General features: G+C 36.4%; 1 protein-coding gene across 4 annotated transcripts in view; it reads left to right on the top strand.

Moving 5' to 3' along the window:
* The window catches only part of fmnl2a (formin-like 2a), a 156,269-nt gene that overhangs the window by 103,187 nt on the left and 26,465 nt on the right, over window positions 1-26,617 (top strand). For all 4 annotated transcript variants that reach the window (XM_056252243.1, XM_056252244.1, XM_056252245.1 and 1 more), the window contains exons 5-12: window positions 5,794-5,877; window positions 7,756-7,911; window positions 18,894-19,005; window positions 19,435-19,511; window positions 21,886-21,979; window positions 22,406-22,480; window positions 23,725-23,835; window positions 23,955-24,104. In XM_056252243.1, coding sequence (XP_056108218.1) covers window positions 5,794-5,877; window positions 7,756-7,911; window positions 18,894-19,005; window positions 19,435-19,511; window positions 21,886-21,979; window positions 22,406-22,480; window positions 23,725-23,835; window positions 23,955-24,104 — 859 coding nt within the window. The remainder of the gene's footprint in view (window positions 1-5,793; window positions 5,878-7,755; window positions 7,912-18,893; window positions 19,006-19,434; window positions 19,512-21,885; window positions 21,980-22,405; window positions 22,481-23,724; window positions 23,836-23,954; window positions 24,105-26,617) is intronic.

Below are 26,617 nucleotides of genomic sequence, written 5' to 3'. Positions count from 1 at the left end.
AACTCTAACTCTTGAGCTATATTTAATCTAGCATATATTTAATATATAATTTATGACACAACAGTAATCTATGACACAATATATAATTTTTAAGGAATCCTGAAGACTTAGGTTAGATTTGATCAGGGTTGGAGCTAAACTCTGCAGAATGATAGTCTTCCAGGAGAAGGGTTGAACACCCCTGTTCTACCATACAATGAGCTGTGTTAAAAAAATATCTAGTTAAAAATGCAAATATGTATTCAACTAAATACTGTATAATAATATCAGTTTTACATGTAAATATTAACATTTGCACATTTTTAAAAAACTCAACATACATAAGAAGGGGACTGTGAACAGGGGGCCCAGAGGCATGGAGGGCCCATAAGGATCTCCCCTAAGGGCCCCACCCGATGGGGACCCTTTCCCCCTTGAGTGATTTCTACCAAAGGAACATGATTTCTAACCTCACCCCCTAACCCCCCCAAACATTAAGTGGGAATTCCACACCAATCCCCTACACTTGACTTAAGAGTGTGTATCTTGTGGTGCACATTACATGTTTTAAAATACATATTAGTATTGTCATTTTACAGTTGTAATGTAAAGTAAAGTATTTTGTTGCCATATTGATAAATGAAAACCAAATTTCGCAGTCCTACAAACAAAGCAAAACACTTTTTTAAATTGCAGCGGTGAGAAACACGACGGCAGGCAGAGACATGCTGGGAACTAGGATTTACAGGAAGTGGAAAGGCTGACGGAAGTCAGCGAGGTCAGGAAAATGTCACAACAGGAAAATGGGAAGATTTGATATTCCAGTAGCAAACAACACACACTCTTTCCTTGTCATTCCCTAAATGACTGTTATTGTGGTTTCATTATTTCAAGGGCAGTCCAGGCCAGACAAACATACTCCAAGAGGAGATAGACAGAGACAGAGTACAGAGATTTAGCTACCATATGCTAGTAAACTAGATTACATAAATGATCTAGCTAATCTAGATAAGGCAGTATTATCTGCTCACAGAGGGTTCGACAAACACAAAACAACAGAACGCTACCACAAGAGATTCAGATCTGTTCCTCATTTTACAACAATGTTTCCACCTTTTGTACTGTACATTATGTTAAAGTTATATTTTAAGGGATAACGTACAGCCGGCTCAATTAACAAAAAATAACAATATTGTGCAATATTTGCCTTGTCATGCCATTGAATTAAGCTTTCCCAGAATCAGTGATGGGAATAACGGCGTTATAAATAACGCCGTTACTAACGGCATTACTTTTTCCAGTAACGAGTAATCTAATTGATTACTCTTCTCATTTAAATAACGCCGTTACCGTTACTGCCAAAAAATGTGGCGCGTTACTATAACTGATGAAGCTGTTTTTTTTTTCATCAGACCAACTAGATCTCTGAGCGAGAGGCAAATACTTTTTTTACTGTTCTTCCTTGGTTAGTGGGCAGAGCACGAGACAAGCGCATAAATGCTGACGATTGGCTGAGGTAGAGTAAAATGTCATCGTAAGCCAATCAGAGGTAGAGTTGGGCGGGTGTTCGAAAGCACGCATAGTAGTGATGGGCATTCGGCTCTTTTGACTTAGCTCACTGAAAAGAGCCGGCTCTTTTGGCTCACAAACGGCTCTTTAAATGACTTTGACTATAATATTTAAATTTTTATTACATAATTATTTAATTTCTATAGGCTAAATTTGTAAAAATAGTGTCGGCTCTTCAGATATGCGAGCCAGCTCCCGACGTTCACCTAAAAGAGCCGGGTCTTAGAGTCGGCTCATTCGCGAATCACGAACGACCCATCAAAAGCTCATTCGCGAACGAGTTGATCCATCATCACTAACGCTCATTCGCGAACGAGTCGATCCATCATCACTAACGCTCATTCGCGAACGACCCATCATCACTAACGGCTAACGCTCATGAATTGTGAATCATAACGCATAGTCGGACAGGACAGGACACACAAGGAACAACACAAGCCAGTCAGTCAACGAGAGACAGGTATGGCGACGATCTTAACAAGCTTAATTTAATTTTGCCCAGTTGTGGCCTGTTGAGGGGCAATAAATATCAAAAGTTCCAAAACATCTATTGTGTTATTTGCATTGATCCACTATATAAACATAATATCTACATACATGGCATTTGATTGGAGGCTAGTCTCACTTTGTCCCACAGCAACATTTTTTTTTTTTTTTGATGTGTGTACAATGTTTCATGTTTCTGTTAATAATGTATTGTATAAGTGTCCATTTCATTATAATATTCAGATTTATCATAAATAATTGAACATGCACATGTATTTTAAGTTCCGTTAAAGAGGGGTAGATGTGGGGTAACATTTGAGCATTTAAAATTTAATTTTACTTGAAAGTAACGCAATAGTTACTTTCTCAAGTAACTAGTTACTTTTAAAATTTGTAACTGGGTAACTAATTTAGTTACTTTCTGGAAGAAGTAACTAGTAACTGTAACTAATTACTTTTTAAAAGTAACTTGCCCAACACTGCCCAGAATTATGTAATAAATAGGTGAACAGACCTTAAATGTGAAGAATGTCGTTTTTGCGACACTAATGGCACCTATCGGAAGTGCGAAAATTAAGCATATTTCAAACAACCTTACAAACGCCATTTTGAGCGTCTCGCCTCCCCCAACTCAATCGCAAACATGGGTGCTTGTAAAGGCATGTCTCAAAAGGTAAAAATAGGATACTTTCAATGAAATGTCAACATATTAGGAATACTTTTAGCTGTGTTGCTATGTGTCATAAGTGAGAAACTAACTAGTCTAAAACTCTGTGTAGAGCAAACGAGAGTTATAAACCCATCAAATATATCTGCAATAGGAGGATTTTTTTAGGCTTTAAAAATATTTGAGGCTTTTTACACTGGACACATCAAAGTAAACATTATAACATTGGTACATTTGTCTTTCTGAACCAGTGCATGGTGATGCTGTATGGCAGTAGTTCTCAACCCTGGTTCTGGTCCCTGGTCCCAATCTATAAAGAGTAAAATGAACACTGAAGCAATGTTGCAGTTAGTGAAATACAGTAGATTCACTTTTCAAGTGACGATTGACCATTAGTGATGACACCTGTGGTTAACAAGCAGAATCACTAAAGATAACAGCAACAACAAGAACTGAAAAAGATAAGAGACAAGCAGAAACACAACTACAACGACTCACAGCCACACAGCCTCAGATAAAAACAATAATATCTCACTAGAGGATGCTTAAACAACTCCACAAAGAGCATTGCCATTTTAACTATTACAAACCAGTTTGGCTTAATTTATTTGATATGGTACATGTACAAAAGTGCTTGACGTCTGTTTGAAGTCATCATTATGGTGATTAGTGTTCTCTTTAGTGGCACTTGGTCCTTGACATTGGTTAAATGAATTCGTTCGGCAATTGTTGAAAGTGCATGCTTTTTGTCACAGTTATCTGGACTCATTCATCTTTAGTTTCACTTTCATGGACTCTCATGCTGCGTCTCAATTTTTAACACTTTTAACTCGTGTTTGTAGTCCCTCCTCCAAAATGCAATGGGTTGTGGGCAATATTAGCCGTTATAGTGTGCACGGATCCACACTTCAAAAATCCACTGGAAATAGTAGATCATCCGGGGACTTCCTCACCTTTACTCTGTGTTTGTCTGTTGTTGTGTGTGTGTGTGTGTGTGTGTGACAAATGGGAGTTCATAAATAAACAGGAAAGTTTATTATCAAGTTAAAATTACCACAAATTTTATTATCAAGTAGTTATTAACTGTATAAGAAAGAGCTCTTCGCATAATCCCTGTTATTGACCAAACTATGACCAGACCATAACCAAACTGCTTATGATTATGGTTTATTTGGCTTTCTTCTTTGTTTTGTTATCTTTAAAAAAAAAAATTGTTTTGCAATGTACACAAGCTCTTTTAACTGATTTGTGTACGGATCCTTTGAAACAAGAGACAAATACGTTGATCCTTTGAAACGTTGTACCAATTTAAATGTGTTCTTTGTTATTCTAAACTGCAGATGACCGTGATTAATATAATCATGTTTAAAACTATTAAAATTTTCAGTTCTACTTTTAAAAGAGGTAGCAAAATAAATTACAAAGTTATTATATATTACAATAAATCATGTTTTAATGTGTAAAATATTGAAATGTGCAAGCTAAAACAATGTCTGTCCCCAAAATATTGCTTGCATACTCAAACTCAACCCCGCAAAACCATGCTGGTGAACCAGCTTTACCAACTCCATTTCCCTTGAGAACAGCGTGGCTATGCTGGTAGACCAGCACTATCCAGCACCAACCAGCATAAACCAGCCTGGACCAGCATTTAATTCATGCTGGTTTAGTCTGAATTTTTCAGCAGGGCAGAGTTGAAAACCACCGCTGTATGGTTTTGAAGCATCCATTTTAGAGCGTTGCATCACAATGGCCCATGTTAATGACCGGTTTAATCTTTGAAGGTCTTTAGACCGTAACATGGAAAAGACACCTTTGCATTTATGCAGCAAATTTTGGCTTGAACTTCTGTTACCGAAGCTGAATGTCTTTTTCCATGTTACGCGTCAGCCATGGTCCCACACCAGCTAAACACCCTCTGGCTCCGCCTGCTACAGTAGCCACACCCCCAAACTCACTCTATAGGTTGAGCTGGAAAGAGATTGATGTATCTGAGCGGATCACTCTCAATGTTTGGTTGGTGCCTGGGGGGTCAGTGTTTACCCTTTTGGGGGAGATAAACCTGTGAATGGCACACTAACTTCCACAATGAAGACTGGATATCTGGAAGATAGGCTGGAATTATGGAAATTTGTTACATGTTTGTCCAGCAAGTAAGACTGGAATTACTGACGAGTGACAACTAGTTTCAGGCAGTTCAGATTTGGTTCTTTATTTTGGGGGAAAAACAACAACCGATTAACAATAACTCCATTTATTGTGGACTTTGATCTTTGAAACTTTGCAGACGTTTTACATTCACAAACAGCTACCGCTATAACACACTACATGAAAGGTAATATCTAAAAAAAAGCACAATAGGGGCACTTTCACAATATGATCATGTGAGCTAGTTTCAAATTCCATAGTTCCCTCATACTGCTCCTATAACTTACAGATAATTACATGAACTCTTACGGTATGGGTCAAACTGTTTATTAGAAAATGAAAAGAAATAGAGACATTAGTACTTTTTCAATCATAATTCTATTATCAAAACTGAAAGGTTTTCAGGTTCTGGCCTACTTTTTACTGCCAAAAAAAAAAAAAAGAGGTGAAAACCAGCTTTTGATCATTTCTGGGATCCTTGTGGTCTTTGTCGATGTGTATGTGTGCGGTATTCTGGGATGTCTCTGCGATGTCTTTGAAGTATCTCTCATTGCTGTAGCTCTGAGGGAGAAATCCAGCTACATGAAACTTTTGCTTTCAATCTCTGAACTGAGTTGACGCTGTTTTTTTAAGCTACTGAGACGCCGTTCCATGATACATATTTCATGACGTCTGTCTCTGCATGTAAGTGCAGTTTTTGAACACACTGCTCTATAGAGTCTCTTGGATTGTCTAATTTAATTACTGCATGATTAGTGATATGATGGTACTGTATGATGAAGAACAGTAATATAATATTATTAATAAAGAATGAGTAGCTGTTCCAACTTTTGGAAATCAAAGATACCGTCACATTATTATAGTAGGCTACTACATTAGTATTTTTTGTAATGGTGTCTCTCTCTCTTCTCTCTTTCTCTTTCTCTCTCTCGCTCTCTGTTTAGGTGGGTGCGGGAGTTCCTGAATGAGGAGAATAAGGGTTTGGATGTGTTGGTGGAGTATCTTTCGTTTGCACAGTATGCTGTCACGTAAGTCACCCGTGATTGTACCGAACATGAACACAATGAGCACAATGGCTCCTTTCACTCAGTCCGCTTCTGTGTCTGACTGCATGCCTTACTGCTGCTCTGAGTGGACCGGTGTGTGTGTGTGTGTGTTAGAGAGTGTGTGCAGCCTGTTCACTAAGATCAGATCAAGTCACAAGATCCCATTTACAAACAAATAGCTCTTTACAACCTGATAAGAAATTTTGTTTTAGTGTTTTGGGGAAGACAAAATAAACTTTTATCAATACAAGACACTAGAAACACTTTTTTTTTTGTATTTGGTGTCTCGTGCTCACCAAGGCTACATTGATATGATCAAAAAATACAGTAAACACAGTAATATTGCGATATTTTACCATTTAAAATAACTGTTTCTATTTGAATATATTTTAAAATGCTAAATTATTCCTGTAATGACAAAGCTGAATTTACAGCATCATTACTCTTCAGTGTCACATGATCATTCAGAAGTCATTCTATGCTGATTTGCTGCTCAAAAATTGCTATTATTATCAATGTTGAAAACAGTTGAGCTTATATATTTTTGTTGAAACCATGATACATTTGTGATACATTATTTGATGAGTAGAATGTTCAAAAGAACGAAAATAACATTTATAGATTTTTATTTGTAACATTGTAAGAAATATTTAAATGATTTTTATCAATTTAATGCATCCTTAATGAATTACGGTATTCATTTCTTTCAAATAATAATAATAATAATAAAATGATCAAATACATAGATTTTCTAAATGTTTTCATGCTAAAATGTATGCACATGTATACACACAACATACAGTGTCCACTGATGTTAAATTAGATTTGTTTCTCACGTTAAAAATTAGCCATTAACGTCTAATAACGCAAGTATTTTTATTATATACATTTCATGTTTCTAGTATATTTTCTGAAACTAAGTATTAATGCAGCACATACTCTTTCTTAAAGGAGTAGTTCACTTTAAAATGAAACATGATTTACTCACCCTCAAGCCATCCTAGGTGGAACCATCAGTTTGAAGTGGATCTATCCATCATAAAAGTGCATCTATCCATCATAAAAGTGCATCTATCCATCATAAAAGTGCTCCACACGGCTCTGGGGGGTTAATAAAGGCCTTCTGAAGCCAAGCGAAGAGTTTGTGTAAGAAAAAGATTCATATTTAACACGTTAGAAAGTAAAATTCTAGCTTCCAGCCAAACGGCCATACGCAGTCTACTTACGCCTAAAGCGCAACTCACGCAACTTATGACGTCAGAAGTAGTGTAGTGCGACATGGCGTAGAGGGAATATCAGCAGTACGTCACATTACTCGCATAAGTTGAGCTTTAAGTCGAATCCGTATGTCCGTTTGGACGGAAGCTAGTTATTTTACTTTATAAAGTTTTAAATATGAATATTTTTCTTACACAAACTCATCACTTTGCTTCAGAAGGTTTGTATTACCCCCCCCAGAGCCTTGTTGAGTTCTTATGATTTTAGATAAACAAAGTATAATGGATGGTGCACTTTTTTTGAGCTTCAAACTGATGGTTGCAATGCCCTGCCATTATAAAGCTTGGAAGCGTCAGGGTGTTTATTAACAACTCCGATTGTATTCGTCTGAAAGAAGAAAGTCATATACACCTATGATGGCTTGAGGGTGAGTAAATCATGGGGGAATTTTCATGTTAAAGTGAACTGCTCCTTTAAGTACATTTATTTTGTTATTTAAAAAAGAAAATAGAATTAACATTTTTGCTGTGCGCATATGAGCAGAAGTCCCATGGCCACAGATAAATAAAGTAAATAGGATATATGGGGATTCTCTTTTTGGGTTACTCTTATTCTGAGGATCTGTTGTTCTATATTTCACAGGTATGATGGTGACAGTTCTGAGAACAGCACAGATAACTCGGTGGATAAATCTAAAGCCTGGAGTCGATCGATTGAAGATCTGCATGGAGGGAACAGCCTCTCATCAGCTGTCACAGGCAACAGCATCTCCAGAACCAGCAGACATTCAACGTTAAGGTGTGAACATGCATCGACACAAACATCCAGACCCTGATTTTATCTTATATTTCTAAACTGAACGCGATATGGTGTGTCCAACTGTGATATGGTGTGTACGGACTTCATGTGATTTCTGAAAGGCTCTTTTGTATAGTCATGAGGGCTGTAAGACTTTAAATGGCTTAGGAAACTGTGCACCACGACAGAACACAATCGACGCGTGTCTGTCTGTCTGGCCGCTGACTCACAGCACTGGTTTAGATATTTTTATTCTGATGAGGAATGGGATAACTGACACATCACCATCATATGAGAATTAATAGGAACTTCCCTGTCTGTGATTTGCCAGCCTGATGACGGGACCGACGTATTTACAGTGAGCCTGAGGAGATCTGTTTGAATGGGTTCAATATGCTAAGCTCCCTGTCATTTGAATTGGATTAAGGTCGAACTCTTATGCAGTAGCTAGAGAATTCCCGATTCTAATTCTGGAATTCTGCTCAGTTTTTTTTTTTAATTTTCTCTGGGTCACATGTCAAAAGCTTGCAACTTTTCAGTGCAGTTTCTGCAAGCATATGTACAGTCGATACATGTGTCTTCAACAATGAATAAGACAAAGCAAAGCCTGACCCTGACACCAAAGTCTTAACCTGGAGGACAAAGTTTTAAAAAGAAATAAGGGTACACATTTTTACTGGCCAAATTTGACAATGGTCTTGTACTGCAGTCGCTTAGATTCAGCATTACCGGTTTCCAATGTCATTATGAACACTAGAAATGCTTTTCATGGTGTTGGTCACCCATACTACATTTTGGGTTGCGCCCTTAAGGCCCATTCACAAGGATGATAACTATAACTAAAGTTTTAATAATCTTTCAAATTGTATGAAAATAGGGAAGTCCACACCACAACTATCAAACTCAGAATTATTTTAGTCTCACTGAGATAGTGTTATAGTTTTTATTTCAGGTTTCATTTTTGTTAAAGGTTTAGTAATGCTGTTGTAATTTTTAATGTCTATATAGTTTTTTGTTTTTTTTTTGTTTTTTAGATTTGGTTTGTAAACTAAATGAAAAAGAGAAATGTTTCCTTGGCCATTAACTGAAATAAAGAAATTAAATAAAGAAATTAAATATATATATATATATATATATATATTATTAAGTAGGATTTTTTTTTTGTTTTTAATGGTTTTAGTTTTAAAGGGGTCATATAAGATAAGACATAAGATATTAAATTTCTTACTTTTGAAATATAAGGGGTATTTGTACTATAAAAATATCCGATACGTTTCAGAACTCAAAACTTTCTCATTAGTACAAAAGCAGATTTTATTGAAAACAAGCTGCCAAAATGACTTATTTCGGATTTTGTCACATTTTATTATGTCATATTGCGATGAAAGACTACGGAGCCCCGCAAATGACATGCAGGAAAAAAATAGGTAGGCTAAAATATAGGCTAAATTGTGAGCACGATTTACTAATTCGTTCCTTCGGTTTGCTAAACTGTGCGCACAATTTACTATTCCGTTCCCTCGAATTATAAATCATGCACATGATTTATAAATCGAGGGAACGAATTAGTAAATCATGCAGATGATTTTTTTTTTCTTGCATGGCTTCGTAAAAGACCATCTGTGCAGAAGAAGATCAACACCATCATTGCCTCTTTAGCCCCGCCCACCGATTTGCGCATGTCATTTAGTAGTAAATACGAAACACATGCAAACACAGGATTACTAAAACAACAAACCGATAGAGACGCCTCTGAGGATTACAAGAGGTTTTGAGATGCTAAATTGTGGAAAGACAGTCTTTGAATTGCCTTCCTTATACAACATCCTAACTTCAAGAAAGCGTGAATGAACTTTATTTTAAACGAATTTCCAGCCAGATTGTGTCAGTAAGACACGGTTCGTGCTATTGCTTTGTCTGTTACAGATCGTTTGATATGTACTCACTTTACTTTCACTTTACTGTAAATGATGAACGATGAATATAGGAACGATGGTCACAAACAAACAATGGTCATTATATTTATTCATAATTCGTTTACACAAAACACCATAAGTTATCTTGTCAACTATAACTGTGTTTACTCCAAGTACTTCCAAGTACTTCAACTTTATTTACCACAAGAAAGGCTAGCCAGCATATAAAATATGCATACATGTTTCACATTTGGCAAATGTTTCAACTATGTACCGAGATAAACACCTTTTTGTAGCGTCTTTGTTTCAACACTAATATAATGTAATACAATTGATAGCACAAGTCCATCTCGGGGATGTCTATTTGGTGTCTGCAAGATGCATTTTTTAGAGTGTTTGCTCATCTGCAATACATCTCTACGACGATTCCTGTTAGATGTCATATAGACATTTAAAAGATGACTTTAAGATGATTAAGATTTAGAATGCATAACTGCTTTTTCTAAGACGTTTATCAGATGTTTTTACACAGCAGATGATTTCCAGATGACCAGATCTTTAGCAGACATCTTACAGACTGTGCTATACACATGAGGAATACATATAAATAAAGATTACCACTCTTTTGCAGACTGGAGTATTGGTATTTGAGGTATAGGTTCAGTGTCTTCTGATTCAGGATCAGGCTCAATAATGTATGGCTGAATTTCACTAGTTCACATTTTTCAAGTTTTCAAAACAATTCCACAGGTATATTGGCGGAGATGTTGAAATGTGTTTTAATATTCAATATTTATACCCAATCATAGCGGCCGTTTACTTCCAAGTCTTGGATGTGGCACTCCCATCGAAATATAGTGGGGGTTTTTTTTTAAACAGAGGGTCAAAAACAGGATAGAAAATATCAAAATGTTGATATTTTCATGTGAAAATCTTGCTAACATTATAAGTTGACCACAGAGAACATTATAAAACTTTGTAAAAAAAAAAAACTTCTAACTATCATAACTTATATTATATTTTTTTTCCCAGCTGATGAACTATATCAGAATCCATCAGACTTTAAAGAACAGCAGACGTTCTAGCTGTATATAGCTTATTAAACAGAACATTATTAGTTATCGATTTATAGTTATTGTTATAGTTATCTTTCTTGGTGTGAACGGGCCATTATGAAGAATTAAACGTTCTGTAGGTGCATTTCTTTAGGTGTATATACATTCTGTGTTCTTGCTGGAACGATGAACTGTTTTACAGGTTTTGTGAAATGAATGTGTGTAATTAATGCAGTTGTCACTCTGTCTGCAGTTTGCTGTTGTGCGTTCCCATCTGCGACACAAGGCACGTGTTTTCCGTCCTTCAGACAGCCTCCTTTCCTCTCCCCTTTATGTTTTTCAATGTGCTGTATTATGGAGCTTAGATTAGCAGAATGAGCTCAGTTGCTAAGTAACTAGCTGTACCTGTCAAGCATAATCTCTGATTTCACCTGTTATTTGATGCTGTTTATTCAGATCATGCGGCTCTGCAATTGATTTATTAATCATTTTTTCACCACTGTAATCTCTGCAGCCAGTGGTGTCAATTTGTGATCCATAGTTCAGAGTTTCTGCCCACATGTAGTAGTTTTGTTCCCACGTTGTCCTTCTGCTTCTAGTATTTTTGTAGGGTTAAATCATGTGCTGTATTTAATTTGACCAAAGAATAATTCTCAAATTTCCCATGCCCTCCTGAAGAACAAAGACTCTTCCACAATGTCCAAAGTGCTCACAGAAACAAGGGTACGTCTGCTGCATTTACTCAAAGTTCTAGATTTTTATAGAATTCTGTAGACATGAAACAATAGTATTGCGCTAGATTGAGTGTGATACCTACTGTTTATTATATAACTTCAGCGTAACACTTTCTATGAAGCCTGTATTTATAATCCACTACCAGGGTATTCTTAAAGCATTATAATGTAAACATAATGCCAAAAAAAATTATAATATTATGTTGTATCCTATCTTGAATGATTGTAAGAACAGTTAATAATACATAATACTAGTGGTTGTTATAACTTTCATAGCACAAAGAACACCATGTAACTGTATATCCACTTAAATTATAGCAGATTATATTTCCAATAATCAGTTATAATCAAGTTGTAATTTGTTAACATTAGTTAATGCACTGTGAACTAACATGGACAAACAATGAACAACTGTATTTTTATTAACTAACATGAACAAAGAGTAATACATACTGTAAAAAAAATATCGCTCATTGTTAGTTTATGTTAGTTAATCCATTAACAAATGAAACCTTATTGTAAAGTGTTACCCATATTTGTAGTAATATCTCATAATTTGGCAGCAGGATTATTAGGCTGCTGTCACTTTAAGACCTGACGCATGGATCCATTATACTGTTACACATGCGCTTTCTTTCTCAACTGTTTACGTTCAGTTAAAACATAACTGACTGTTTACGTGAATACTCACCAAGACCGGCATTATTGTGTGTGTATTTGACTGTTTCAGCGCAATAAGCAGCGGAATTTAGTACTGAGATGTCCCACACTTTGGGTGTGGGCACAAAATCTGTAGGAATGAGTAAAATTATGTTTAATATTCCTCACCGAAATTCAAGCCCTGAAACACCAACAATATTCATCCGGAGCAAGTGAAACGAGTGAGTGAGGAGAGGCGGGTTTGTGTGTCACTCGCTGTCGGAGAGATGAGAGAGAGAGAGAGAGAGAGAGAGAGAGAGAGAGATGAGAGAGAGCAGCTGGTATCATGTATCTATTTTATGGAAAATGAGTACTGGAAGCATTTCAGATATTTGTATAGATTCAATTCAATTCAAATTTATTTGTATAGCGCTTTTCACAATACATATTGTTTCAAAGCAGCTTTACAGAAAGTGCATTTCAGATATGTATGGAAAAATCTATATTTTTGACAACACAACATTGCACTTAGTTTATTATTGCAGATGCCTTTTTTATGTAGCTCTGCTGTGATATCTATTGTCAAGATATGAGACACAATATAACTGAACACAAATATTCAGTAAATCGTTAATTAAGTCCTTTAATAGAAGCACTGTTCTAAGTTTAAAACAAGTAGCTTGGAGCATCGACTTTTGCAACTTCACAAAGAACGTGTTCAAGCGTGTGTGCTTGTGAAATCAACTGACAGATATGAGTCTCATCCCTATAATAAAGGAAAACTCATTTGTAGTCTTTGTGGCAAGATACTGTACCTGGATGTGCATTAAATACACACTGTTTGGAAAGTATCGCCACAAGATTACTCATTACACAGTATGTGACGAGTGTTAAAAAAAAAAAAGAAAATCACCAACCTTGTCTTTGTACATTTATATCCAGTCTTTCAAGTCCTTTGCCAGAACAGGGATGTTATGTAACTACTGTTTATGAAGCAAACTCTACCCAGAGGAAAACATTTATAGCACATCACCAGACATTCATCCATCTATACCACTAAAAGGATGATTTGGACAACTTACAGTCAAGTCAATCCACATTTTTACATAGCGCTTTATACATTAGTCAAAACAGCTTTACAGCAATAAACTGTGTCAATGTCGCAAAATTCTTCAATTAGGAAACAGTGAATATTTACAACTTCAATTTCAACTGTAAAACAGCTCTACAGATTCTTATTTGATAGATTCAAGTACAGTTAAATATGAATATACTGAATATGAATTGCCAAATAACACATGTAGGGGTTAAAAAGCTAAAAAAACATGTGTTCAAATTAATTATTAAAAGGCTTAAACAAAGCTTCACATTTTATATAAGCATCAGGGTTCTGCTTTTAAACCCCAAGGTCCGGTTGCACCAGCTGGACGGTTGTAAGAGTAGGCTGGACATAAAATATGTTTTAAGTACTGCGTAGAATTATTACCTGTTGCACCATCTAGACGTAGAACACGTCTGAGACGAAATCTTACGCTTAGTCAAAGGTAGGTGTAAAGAGAAAAGTCATGACTTGCTCAGAATAGATTAATTTCATGTCTTTAAATGAATTGTGAATTAATTGTTACTGCAGATGTGAACTGTACTGCACACTGCAGACACGGGTAACTAACACAAAATGTATCTTTATGTGGGAAATATTAAATATGAACATATATCTGGGATTATTAGCAGAAATTGTATACCTTGCGTTATCTTGACAGCATAACATCTTGGAAATAGCATTTCATGGTGTTTAAGTCCATTCACAATAAGCGATATTTAGCCAGCGAATCGTTTAAATTAAGTTACTGTAATAAAAACACATAACATAATTACATAACCAAGGTGAATATGTATGTTGTATGTACATACCTAAAAAACATAAATCTGTATTCAGATTTCAGAATGAACACTGACATTTGCCATAGTCCTGTATGCAACTTGCTCACACTTTTAATAAGCAGGGACATTACGTGCTTAGGACGTTAAATAACAATTCACATGCTGACGTTTGTGTTGTGAGAATGTACAGGGACAGGATCTGCGCCAGGACCCATGAAGTGTAGATGTAGAATTTTCATTTTGTTTTTAAACTCTGACCAATGACGGTTCACACAACTTGACTTTCTGTTGTTATCAGCGGGATGTTTCATAAGTTTCATTATCCTGATCAGTTCTTTCATTAGCGCTGTTCTCCTATAATACAACATGTAGCCTGGAGCATCAACTTTTGACATTTTAAAAAGAACGTGTTTAAGCGTGTGTGCTTGTGAAATCGCCTGATAGATACGAGTAAGGAATATTGTGTTCCAGATGAGCACAGTCATACATCCGGATATGTGACAAAGACATTACGCACACGTTTTACAGTACTCTCTGCAAGAGCTTCTACTGTAGGTCCTTGTGATGTTCTGGATGAAAGACAACCACATTCACACTCTCACTTAAGTCAAAGTTGAAAGACAGACCACATCACCACAGTGACTCAGCTGTGTTCTCCTATGAATCAGTGTAGACTAGGGGTGTGCAATATCGACAAAAGATTTTTTTCTGTGATTATGTTGATGATAATAATTACGCAGTTTTTCTGAGTGTGTTGATCTGATGTCGGTACCTTTACTGGTTTAGGCCTGTCGTGGACAAGTTTCTTATATTCTTCATGTTCTGTCCAGTGATTAGTTCACAGCAGTGACCGAAATTAAGGTTTTCCTTACCGATAATATTGTGAAATATACATAATCCATTTTTTTTTTGCACTGGAGAAATAGCACAGAAGCCGCATCAAAAAAAACACAAAAAAATTATGAAATGATATGTAAACCGCCAGGAGCTGGTAGGCAAGTCACACTCTGTGTCCAAAATTGAAAACCTCCCTACTACAGTATATAGTAAATGAAAAACAGTACGCCAAAAGAGTAGTATGTCTGAATACATAGTATTCAAAAAATATAGTATGTGAACAGTCCCCGGATGACCTACTACTTCTGCCGAGATTCTGAAATGTGCATTTGATAGACTCTTTATATCCCATGAGGCCAGAGGATTTATGAATGGCAGTGAAGAGACACAACTGACAATGGTTTCATTCATACCACCCATATTCATACTATATAGAACACATTTTTTTAACAGTCTTAAAGTAAATTCGAATTCAAATGTAGTACCTACTCAGACAGAATGCAATTTCGGACGCAGTGACTGTCTTTATGAGCGAGTCATTGAATCACTCAACCAATTCTTTACATTGGATCATTGAATCATTGATTCTTTCAAAAATGCCTATTAATTCAGAAGAAGAAAAAACGCCACTGGCGCACACCAGTTCTGTTACTCTTTTCGGTAACACTTTACTTGAAGGGTTGTACATAAGACTGACATGACACCTTCATAACCATGACATGACATATGTCATGAATATGAAGTAGGGTTTATGCATGTTTATGACAACTGTCATTAAGTGTCTTTCGCTCAATAATGACATTTTGAATGCAAATATGACATTGTTTAAGATGTCTTTGTTATGACATCTTGACATAAACCAATACATCATAACCTGTCAGTGTCTTTGTCATGACAACTTGACATTAAATTAAGTTAAACTGTCATGTGGTTGGTTTTGACATTGGCTGTCATAAGGCCATTATAACTGTGTCATGAATATTTTTCGTGACCTCAACTACAGTGGTACAGATTGAACTTGTCATTAAACAGTTATAATGGCTTCATGACAGCCAATGTCAACACCTACCACCTGACAGTTTAATGTAATGTTAACCAATAAAGCTAAGTGGTTTCTTAAGTTTGATAATTAATCTTATGTCATGTTTATGACAGGTTGTGTTGTCTTAGTAATGTCAAGTTGTCATGACAAAGACACTGACAGGTTATGATGTATTGGTTTATGTCAAGGTGTCATAACAAAGACATCTCAAACAATGTCATATTTGCATTAAAAATGTCATAATTGAGCGAATGACACTTAATGACAGTTGTCACAAACATGCATAAAACTTCCTTCATATTCATAACATGTGTCATGTCATGATTATGAAGGTGTCATGTTAGTCTTATGCACACCCCTTCAAGTAAAGTGTTACCCTATTTTCATTGGCGAAATAGAGCAAAACAGACAATATTGACAATATAGTTTCTAATATCTACCTCACAATATGTACTTCTTGTTTACTGAACTGCTGTATAAATGCCATCACATTTGGAATCGTGAATCATGTGATATTCCTTAAATATATCATATTGAGATATAACATAAACGAATTGCATTTTGGGGTCATTGTAACTGCATTCTAATAGGCTACATCATGCTGTACTATCAAGGCATGTTTTTTTTTTTGCAAATTCAATGACAAATTAAAAAACGTTTTCACATTAACAAAAATTATGATATTATCATAGACTACATATCGCACAACACTTGTGTTACTGAATGAGTTCTCAGCATCGAGCACAAACCATTGCCCCAGGCATTGTGTGTGTGTGTGTGTGTGTGTGTGTGTGTGTGTGTGTGTGTGTGTGTGTGTGTGTGTGTGTGTGTGTGTGTGTGTGTGTGTGTGTGTGTGTGTGTGTGTGTGTGTGTGTGTGTGTGTGTGTGTGTGTGTGTGTGTGTGTGTGTGTGTGTGTGTGTGTGTGTTTTCGGAAAATCACGCCCAGCTCGTCTTGTGACAGTCCTGAAAAAGAACTGTGTGCCCCATTGTGTTAGTTTGTCTGTGTAAACCTCGTCTAGTTTGTGTGTGTGTGTGTTTGTGTGCCTCTTTAGATTTCTCTGTTTGCGCGATTTTGTCCGAGTATATTTGAATGCCCTTATCTACAGAACCAGTCATTTATAGCATAATATATTTTTCTAACGGGTGTATGTTTTATACCTGTTTGTGTGTGTGTTCTTTGTGTGCATCTGTTGTTGTGCGTCTCTGTTCTCACACATAAAAGCCTTTGGCTCGGGCCTGATGGCTGGCATGCATGTCAATGACGCTGCTGTTGTGTTGTGGAGGTGATATGTGTGCACAGAGCGCTTTAACTGCTCTAAGACCACGCACATCTCACACACACAGATGCTGCTGACAGACCTAAACACAACACTATTATCATTTAAAGATGCTCGCACAAACTGCATGTGTTTCGGTATGAGAATACTTGCTCTGGTCCTGCAGTTTAGTATTGATTTGACACAGTCCTGCGACTCTAGATCAGGATATGACGCCAAATTAGATAATCTGATAAAAAGAAGTTATTATTCTTAATGAATGGTTATAAAACAGATACTCGTATATACTTTTAATGTATACTTTTATTTACCAAGGTTGCATTAAATTCATCAAAAGTGAGAGTAAAGACATAACATTTTATTTTTATGTTACAATTTCGAATAATAATTTCGAATAAATGTTGTCCTTTTGACCGTCCTATTAATCATGTTTTCAATATTAAAGGGTTAGTTCACCCAAAAATTAAAACTCACCCTCATGTTGTTCCAACCCCGTAAGACTTTTGTTCATCTTCGGAACACAAATTAAGATGTTTTTGATTAAATCTGAGAGCTGTCTCACTCCTCCATAGGCTTTGATTGTAATTGAAACTTGCCGGCCCAGAAAGTTAGTAAAGACAATGTTTAAAATAGTCCAAGTGACTACAGTGGCTGAAGCTTAAGTTTATGAAGCAACGAGAATACTTTTTTGTTCGCAAAAATAACGACTTTATTCAACTATTCATTTTCTTCTGTGTGGGCCTCAGAGTGAGTTCACGTAGTGTAACAGCGCAGCGCTTCTGGGTTGTACGTCAGAACATAGGCACACTATTGGCCGATGCTGGTCATGTGTGTGATCATGTGATGCAGGCCAATAGTGAGCCTACGTGCCTTTAAGCAGCACAACTGTTTTCAAAATTGATAATAATGACACTGAAGACTACTGTAATGGCTACTGAATATTCCGTTTTCAAATCACATGCAATACATATTTTTTTTGAAAAAATTTAATATTTCATAATCGTACTGTTTTGACTGTAAATTTGAATAAAGAAATGCAGCCTTGATGAGCATAAGAGCACTCTAAAAAATGCTGGGTTGTTTCAACCCAAATTTGGGTCAGATATGGACAAACCCAAATGTTGGGTTAAAAATGTAATTAAAAAGATTTACAGTTGAAAGTGAAAGTTGAAGTTGGGTTAAAATTTTCAATTACATTTTAACCAAAGATTTGGGTTTGTCCATATTTGACCTAAATTTGGGTTAAAACAACCCAGCATTGTTTAGAGTGAGGCTTCTTTCAAATACAAATCTTACTGAAATCTAAACTTTTAAATGATAGTGTATGTTATAACAATAACATCATCTTCATGTTGTTCCAACCCTGCACCTGAACTTTATTTCTTCCGTAGAAAACAAAAAAAGATGTTTCGTAGAATGTTCAAGCTGCTCTTTCCAGTGCAATGAAAGTGAATGTGGACAGCTTGAACATTCTGCTGAACTTCTGTGTTCAAATGGGTTTGGAACAACATTTGGGTGACTAAATGATGACAGTATTATTTTCACATGATAGATATTGATGTAATTGGATACTAAACTTGACTCGTTCTTTTGCTCTCAGGTCTAATAATACGTTATCCAGCCGGAGGACATTGAAGAATTCCAGATTAGTCTGTAAGAAAGACGATGTCCATGTGTGCATCATGTGCCTACGAGCCATCATGAACTACCAGGTAAAACAAACCTTTGAATCTATATTATTGAGGAGCTCTCATAGACTTTCCAGCCCCTCCAGTTTTGCACGATTCCATGCTGCGAAATATACAAAATGAGGAATTTTTTTTGTGTGTGATCCTGCCTAATTAGCAGTTTAACTCAAAATGTGATAAATGTGGTAAAAAAAAAAAAAGACCACAATTTTCCACAAAATACTGGAAATTGCCGCCACAAAATCAGTCATTTTGAAAACACACACACACACACACACACACACACACACACACACACACACACACACACACACAAAAAGTCATGAAATCCTGGTGGGACTGGTTTTCATACCAAGTAAGCTGTTTGGTCTTTATCATGTTTTATTTCCAGATAATAAATCTTGAAGTTCCTGTTATGTTTACTAATTAGTCCTCTTTCTGTCTCTCTCTCAGTATGGCTTCAACATGGTCATGTCTCACCCTCATGCTGTGAATGAAATTGCACTGAGTCTGAACAATAAGAATCCCAGGTAACCCATTGAGATGGAGTAAGAGAGAGAGAGAGTGAGAGAGAGAGAGAGAGAGAGAGAGTGTGTGTGTGTGTGTGTGTGTGTGTGTGTGTGTGTGTGTGTGTGTGTGTGTGTGTGTGTGTGTGTGTGTGTGTGTGTGTGTGTGTGTGTGTGTGTGTGTGTGTGTGTGTGTGTGTGTGTGTGTGTGTGTGTGTGTGTGTGTGTGTGAGAGAGAAGTAAAGAACACTTTCCCAGAATCCACCGCTTTAATTCATTGCGACTCCTCTTTCAGAGTCATAAATACTGGCAGCTATAACAACAGACTCCTTAATCTGTGTGTGTGTGTGTGCGTGTGTGTGTGTGTGTGTGTGTGTGTGTGTGTGTGTGCGTGTGTGTGTGTGTGTGTGTGTGTGTGTGTGTGTGTGTGTGTGTGTGTGTGTGTGTGTGTGGAGGAGTTCTTACTTCATCAGTTTAGATGACATAAATAGGAGAAATGATTATTAATTGTGATTATATACCACTACTGTTCAAAAGTTTGGGGATTTAAAAAAATAAAAAAAATAAAAGAAGTCTCTAATGCTTACCAAGGCTGTATTAAACAGTAATATTGTGAAATATTATTAAAATATTAAACTATTTAAAATAACCGTTTCCTATTATATCTAATACATTTTAAAAGTGGTTCCACTTTATTTTTATAGTCCACTCTTGACATTCTACTAACTATAAGTAACTTTGCAACTACATGTCAACTAACTCTCATTAGAGTATTAGTAGGCTGTAGACGGTTAGGTGTTAGTGTTCGGGTTAGTAGAATAAGTTGACTTGTAGTTGCCAAGTTACTTGTAGTCAGTAGGATATCTATTGCGAGACCAACAAAATAAAGTGTTAGCAAATATTAATTAGACAGTCTACTAATACTATAATGAGAGTTAGTTGACATGTAGCTGCAAACTTACTTATAGTTAGTAGAATGTCTAGAGTGGACTATCGAAATAAAGTGTCACCTTAAAATGTAATTTATTCCTGTGATCAAAGCTGAATTTCCAGGATCATCACTCCAGTCTTTATAGTCATCACTCTAGTCTTCACTCCAGTGTCACATGATCACAGGGCCTCCAGAAATCTTTCTAATATGTTGATTTGCTGATCAAGAAACATTTCTGATTATTAACAAATGTTGAAAGCAGTTTTACTGCTTAATATTTTTGTTGAAAACATGATACATTTTGTTAAGGATTTACTGATGAATGGAAAGTTCAAAAGAACAGCATTTATTTGAAATTTAAATCTTTTGCAACATTATTAATGTCTCTACTGTAACTTTTGATCAATTTAATGTGTCCTTGCTAAATAAAAGTATTGGTTTCATAATTTTTTTTTTTTTAAATACAACAGAAAAAACTTTCTGACCCCCACTCTAAAAAAAAAATGGTTCTTCAGGGGTTCTTTGCGGTGGTCATGGTGCTATATAGCACCACTACCATTTAAATAACCTGTTAAGCCCAATTTGGTTCTTCAGCGGTTCTTCAGTGGTTCTCTGGGGTGGTTAAGGTGCTCTATGGCACCTCTCAAGGTTCTACATAGCACCATTTGACAAAGATAAGTGCTATATGGCACTTAAAGTGGTTCCCCTATGATTACAAGCCAATGAACCACCTTTAGTGCTATTTAGCACCATTTTTGTTTAGAGTGTAGTGCAGATCTTCTGCTTCTTCTGTCCAAATGTCAGTGTCAGTCCAAATCGAATTATTTGTGTATCCAATTGGAATCTGATCTGAATTATTGACTGTCCACACTGTGTATCACAACTGTTCAGATCGGATTTGTGTCCCACACTGCTCTTTCGTTTTTACGCAATATCTGCATTGGTTTCTATGGCAATGATGTTGCATATGCCAAAAACAACAACCGCAACATGTCTTATTTACATGAAGGTCAATAGGATTACTGAAGCATCAGCAGAAACACAGGAGGTATGAGCGGCTTTTTCCCAAGACATGTCTCTGTTATATTAGCATTTTCTGCTCGTCTGGCACTTGCAACAACACAGCATTGTTTCTGCCATGACTTTCAGCATGTTTCCTATAACAACGTCTGACATGTTTATTTTTCACGTGGTGTGAGAAAGTCACATAAACTACGCGAAATCCGATCTGAACAGTCAGACTAAAACGGATTTCCAGAAATTGGGTTTCAAACCACATACACATGTAGCTCGAAACAGATTTGTAAAAAACGCATTTCATGTGACTGTTTGCCGTTCACACTCGCTAACTATGATGGGATTCCAGAAAAATCGGATTTGGACTGACAGTCGGAACAAGGCTCAAGAGATACAGTGCAGTAATGACACTTGTTTTAATATGTGTGATATCGCTCTCTGCTGGTGCAGGACTAAAGCTCTGGTGCTGGAGCTGCTGGCCGCCGTGTGTCTGGTTCGAGGAGGTCATGAGATCATTCTCTCAGCTTTTGATCACTTTAAAGAGGTAAAGAAACACTAATGCAGGAACTTATACTTCTGACACAAAAACATGACTCAACACTGCTTCACTGCAGATAATAGAAACACTTACAGATTATGTGTTCCAGAATCACCCAATCATAGATTAATAGACACGAGACACATTTTAGGCTAACAGTCCTGTACAGTAAATAGGTCTAGACACACACCTGTTAAACACATTGTTATAGATTAGCTTAATGGGAGGAACACCACACCTTTATTTATTCATATCTCTTGTTTCTGGGAAGGAGAGATCAAGCTAATATCATTTCCTAAGAGGATGGTTTGAGAAATAAACTACTGGATCATGGTGTTTTTGAAATATCTAATTATCCTGGTATCAAAATCTCATTTTCAGTTTCTCTAGACATTATTTTACTGCATGAGCTCTTACTTTATTGCTTTGCAGGTGTGTTCAGAAGATCAGCGGTTTGAGAAACTCATGGAGCATTTCAAGAATGAAGATAATAATATCGACTTCATGGTATGTGTTTGACCAGCATCCAAATATACACATACACATTTTCATTTGCAATCATGGTTATTAATCCTCTAAAATAGATAACACTGTACCACTGATAGACAGTAGTATGAGATATAATTTTAAAAGAAAATAGATTATTGCAGAAGAGCTTCATTAAGCTGCATTAGAAGAACATGGCATCATAATATTACAGCCCTTTGCACATGTGAAAAGAAAAACACTTTACGTTGGTTTAAAATCTGAACATTTGGAGTTTAAGTAAAAGGCAAGCTTTAGGGGTTTGATTTAGGGGTAAATTTGATTAATTCAATTTGAACATGGAAAAGAATGTGTTAATGGGAGCACTACACATTATGGTATCTGAAAGCATTGTGAAATAAGCCTACTTAATAAATAAACAAAGGTAGCAGAAAACACAATATTGTAAAGGATAACGTTCTTGTAAATATGCCTGACTGGACATTTCCCCACATATTACACAGTTATGCCAAATAAATGCACATTATGTATTGATTCGAGCTTAAATGAGGATAGTATGTCATGTGTAGAGTGATATGAGAGACTTAAAACACCACTTGTAGGAACAATGGTCTGTTATTAGCTCTGAACTCATTATATAAAAACACTTGAATTCAGCGATTGACAAGTCTGAATTAACTATTACAGAGAACTGTGTACTCAAGTCAATTTTATTTGCATAGCACTTTTCACAATACACATAGTTTCAAATCAGCTTTACAGAAAACCATTAAGTTAATGTTAATAATATCTTAATAGCTTCACATTTAGCAGATTAGAGATGGGCGATGATATAGTTTACATTTTGTGATGATACAAGCATTCAAACTGTTGAGCTTTGCTATTGTATACAGTATAGTTTTGCGTGAGTGTACTGTATGTATGCGAATAAAGTAGGACATACTTCTAAATTCAACTTTATATAAAGATCTGAGCAATAATATAGTTAACATTTTGTGACGATATAAACAATCAAGCAGTTGAGATTGTCTACATGTGTAATAAGCCAAAATACTGAATAAACGAACATACATCAAATGTTTTTTTGTATGCAGATTTTATTTAGTTGTATTTAAATTGCTCTTTTAACATAACAACGTGCATAGCTTTACAAAATTTTGCCGTAATAATAAAGATATTTTGCATTTCTATTTCAGAGTTAAAACAGACTTAAAGGTGTCAATATTTGTGGGTTTCATTTTTGTATGGTGTATGTTGTTTTGCAGGTTGCCTGTATGCAGTTCATTAACATTGTGGTTCATTCTGTGGAAGACATGAATTTTAGAGTGCACTTACAGTACGACTTCACAAAGCTGGGCTTGGACGAATATCTGGACGTAAGTAAAGATGCTGGAATGCTTCTTTTGAGGCTAATGTTCAGTATCAGTATAAATGTTGAGTGAGCTGCGAGAGGATCCCTCACTCGTTCTCTCTCTCTCTCTGTGTCTCTGAGTAGAAACTGAAGCACACCGAGAGTGATAAACTGCATGTGCAGATTCAAGCGTACCTGGATAACGTGTTCGATGTCGGGGCTCTGTTGGAGGACGCCGAGACCAAGAACGCAGCGCTGGAGAGAGTGGAGGAACTTGAGGAGAACATGTCTCATGTTAGTAATGTTTTTACAGTATAACACTCTTCACCAAACGTCTAATAAAATCCTGAAAAACAACCATTGGTAACACTTTACTTGAAGGGGTGTACATAAGACTGACATGACACCTTCATAACCATGGCATGACATATGTCATGAATATGAAGTAGGGTTTATGCATGTTTATGACAACTGTCATTAAGTGTCTTTCGCTCAATAATGACATTTTGAATGCAAATATGACATTGTTTAAGATGTCTTTATTATGACACCTTGACATAAACCATAAAATCATAACCTGTCAGTGTCTTTGTCATGACAACTTCACATTAAATTAAGTTAAACTGTCATGTGGTTGGTTTTGACATTGGCTGTCATAAGGCCATTATAACTGTGTCATGAATATTTTTCGTGACCTCAACTACAGTGGTACAAATTGAATTTGTCATTAAACAGTTATAATGGCTTCATGACAGCCAATTATGTCAACACCTACCACCTGACAGTTTAATGTAATGTTAACCAATAAAGCTAAGTGGTTTCTTAAGTTTGATAGTTAATCTGCTATGTCATGTTTATGACAGGTTGTGTTGTCTTAGTAATGTCAAGTTGTCATGACAAAGACACTGACAGGTTATGATGTATTGGTTTATGTCATGGTGTCATAACAAAGACATCTCAAACAATGTCATATTTGCATTAAAAATGTCATAATTGAGCGAATGACACTTAATGACAGTTGTCACAAACATGCATAAAACTTCCTTCATATTCATAACATGTGTCATGTCATGATTATGAAGGTGTCATGTTAGTCTTATGCACACCCCTTCAAGTAAAGTGTTACCTACTCTGCAGCACCAGAGAACAATATGACCGTTGTCTTGTTTGTCATTTATTGCCAATATTTTCTCATTAGCCTTATGGAATTTGCATTATGTCATAATGAATAACAGCAAGCTTGATATGTGGATAACCAGATCTCTGACACAATGACTTAGCAGTTTAAAGTAACAACAGGTAGTTTTTTGCTCTCGGGCTCCCCCTACAGTTGGGAAAGAGTATTGTCCTCTACTACTGTCGTAAACTCTGTCATCCTACATGCACGTGCAATTGTTGACAACCAGGATAGCCCTGAACACTGTAGGAGGAGGTCACATGCAGGTGTTCTGCTTGCGTCGCGTCTGAAATGTCTTCATCCCAGGTACAGTGGCATATATTTCAGCATGTCATATGAATATAATTTCATGGGTTTTATTTTTTTTCTAACGACAAATGATCGCGATGCTCACGTTTACAAGCCAGCGTCATTATAGTAGCCTATTCTATTGGTTACCGTTTTACTGGATCTATATGATACTTCAATGCAATGTTTGAGTGGTTGATAATAACCATATATCGTCAATATTATAATATCAAGCTACCATAAATGAATCTGCAAATTTTACAAATCGATTTGCATTATAGCTTGAGGCAAGACAAATAAACAAATATCACAGACATGTTAGGTATCCTAAAATATGATTTTATTAATAATCTTCCTCCTTTCTTTGTACATGTTGAGTAGACTACACTTTTTAGGTCAAACATTTGCTATTTGCATTTCATCGATTGCAAAGTTCAAATCAGAACGAGAATACTAGCGATAGCTAACCATCAAAAACTAGAATATCGTTTACTAGCTACCAGATTGATAATTCGCTACTACTCTAGCGAATTAGAGAGGTTAGACAGAGAGAGGCATTCTTTTTTCGATGGGGGGTTTGATGCTCCCTGCACACGCAAGGTCTCTCGCTCGCTTTCTCTCTCTGCCGTCCGCGCGCGTTGGAGCACAGTCTCTGTCTCGCGTGCGCGCTCGCTCTAGATTCCGGGAGATTTGAACTAATTTGCGGTATAACTTGTCGATCACGAGTGGCTCAACAGGTAGATCTATAGATAAACTCATCTTTCAGGGATTTGACCGACCGGGTTGACAATTTAGCGTGAGAAACCGGGGGTGTGGCGTACGTGTGAGCGTGTGCAACCAATCAAATGCGGGTGTCTCACGGCCAATGCGTGAGAGTTGGCAGCTCTGCAATGTTGATCCTCGTTCTGCCTTTAACGCGATCACTTTCTCTTTTTCTCTTTTTGCTTTGCTCCGATAAAACCTTTGCTTTCTTGTTTTTCTGTGCTGCTTCGGCCATGACTATAACATTTGGCTCGCACGTCCGATTTTAAGGAAGTGGGGGTGGTGGTGGAAGTGACGTATATGCCGTAAAGCAGTCGAATTTTGTAGTTCTCTTTGTTCGCCGGTTACTACCCGAAACCCGAAGTTTAAAAGTACGATTAAAAACGCTACAGACCCCGTCAGGCTATGGCAGACGTGTCATTCAACCTATTGTAAGTCGATGTACCATCACAAGAGACTTGGAAATATATTATGAAGGTTGAAAAGTTACCTGTTGTTACTTTAACATGAATGAGCATGTTAGCAAGTGTGCAGTTGATCATTGTATTTTCGGGGGTTTTAAGCAGTATTGGAGTTTAAA

Source organism: Rhinichthys klamathensis, unplaced genomic scaffold (genome assembly GCF_029890125.1).
Source record: "Rhinichthys klamathensis goyatoka isolate OS25496 unplaced genomic scaffold, OSU_Roscu_1.1 h1tg000093l_1, whole genome shotgun sequence".
Classification (NCBI taxonomy): Eukaryota; Metazoa; Chordata; class Actinopteri; order Cypriniformes; family Leuciscidae; genus Rhinichthys; species Rhinichthys klamathensis.
The sequence above is the reverse complement of the archived record's forward strand: the minus strand, read 5'-3'. Positions and strand labels throughout refer to the sequence as shown.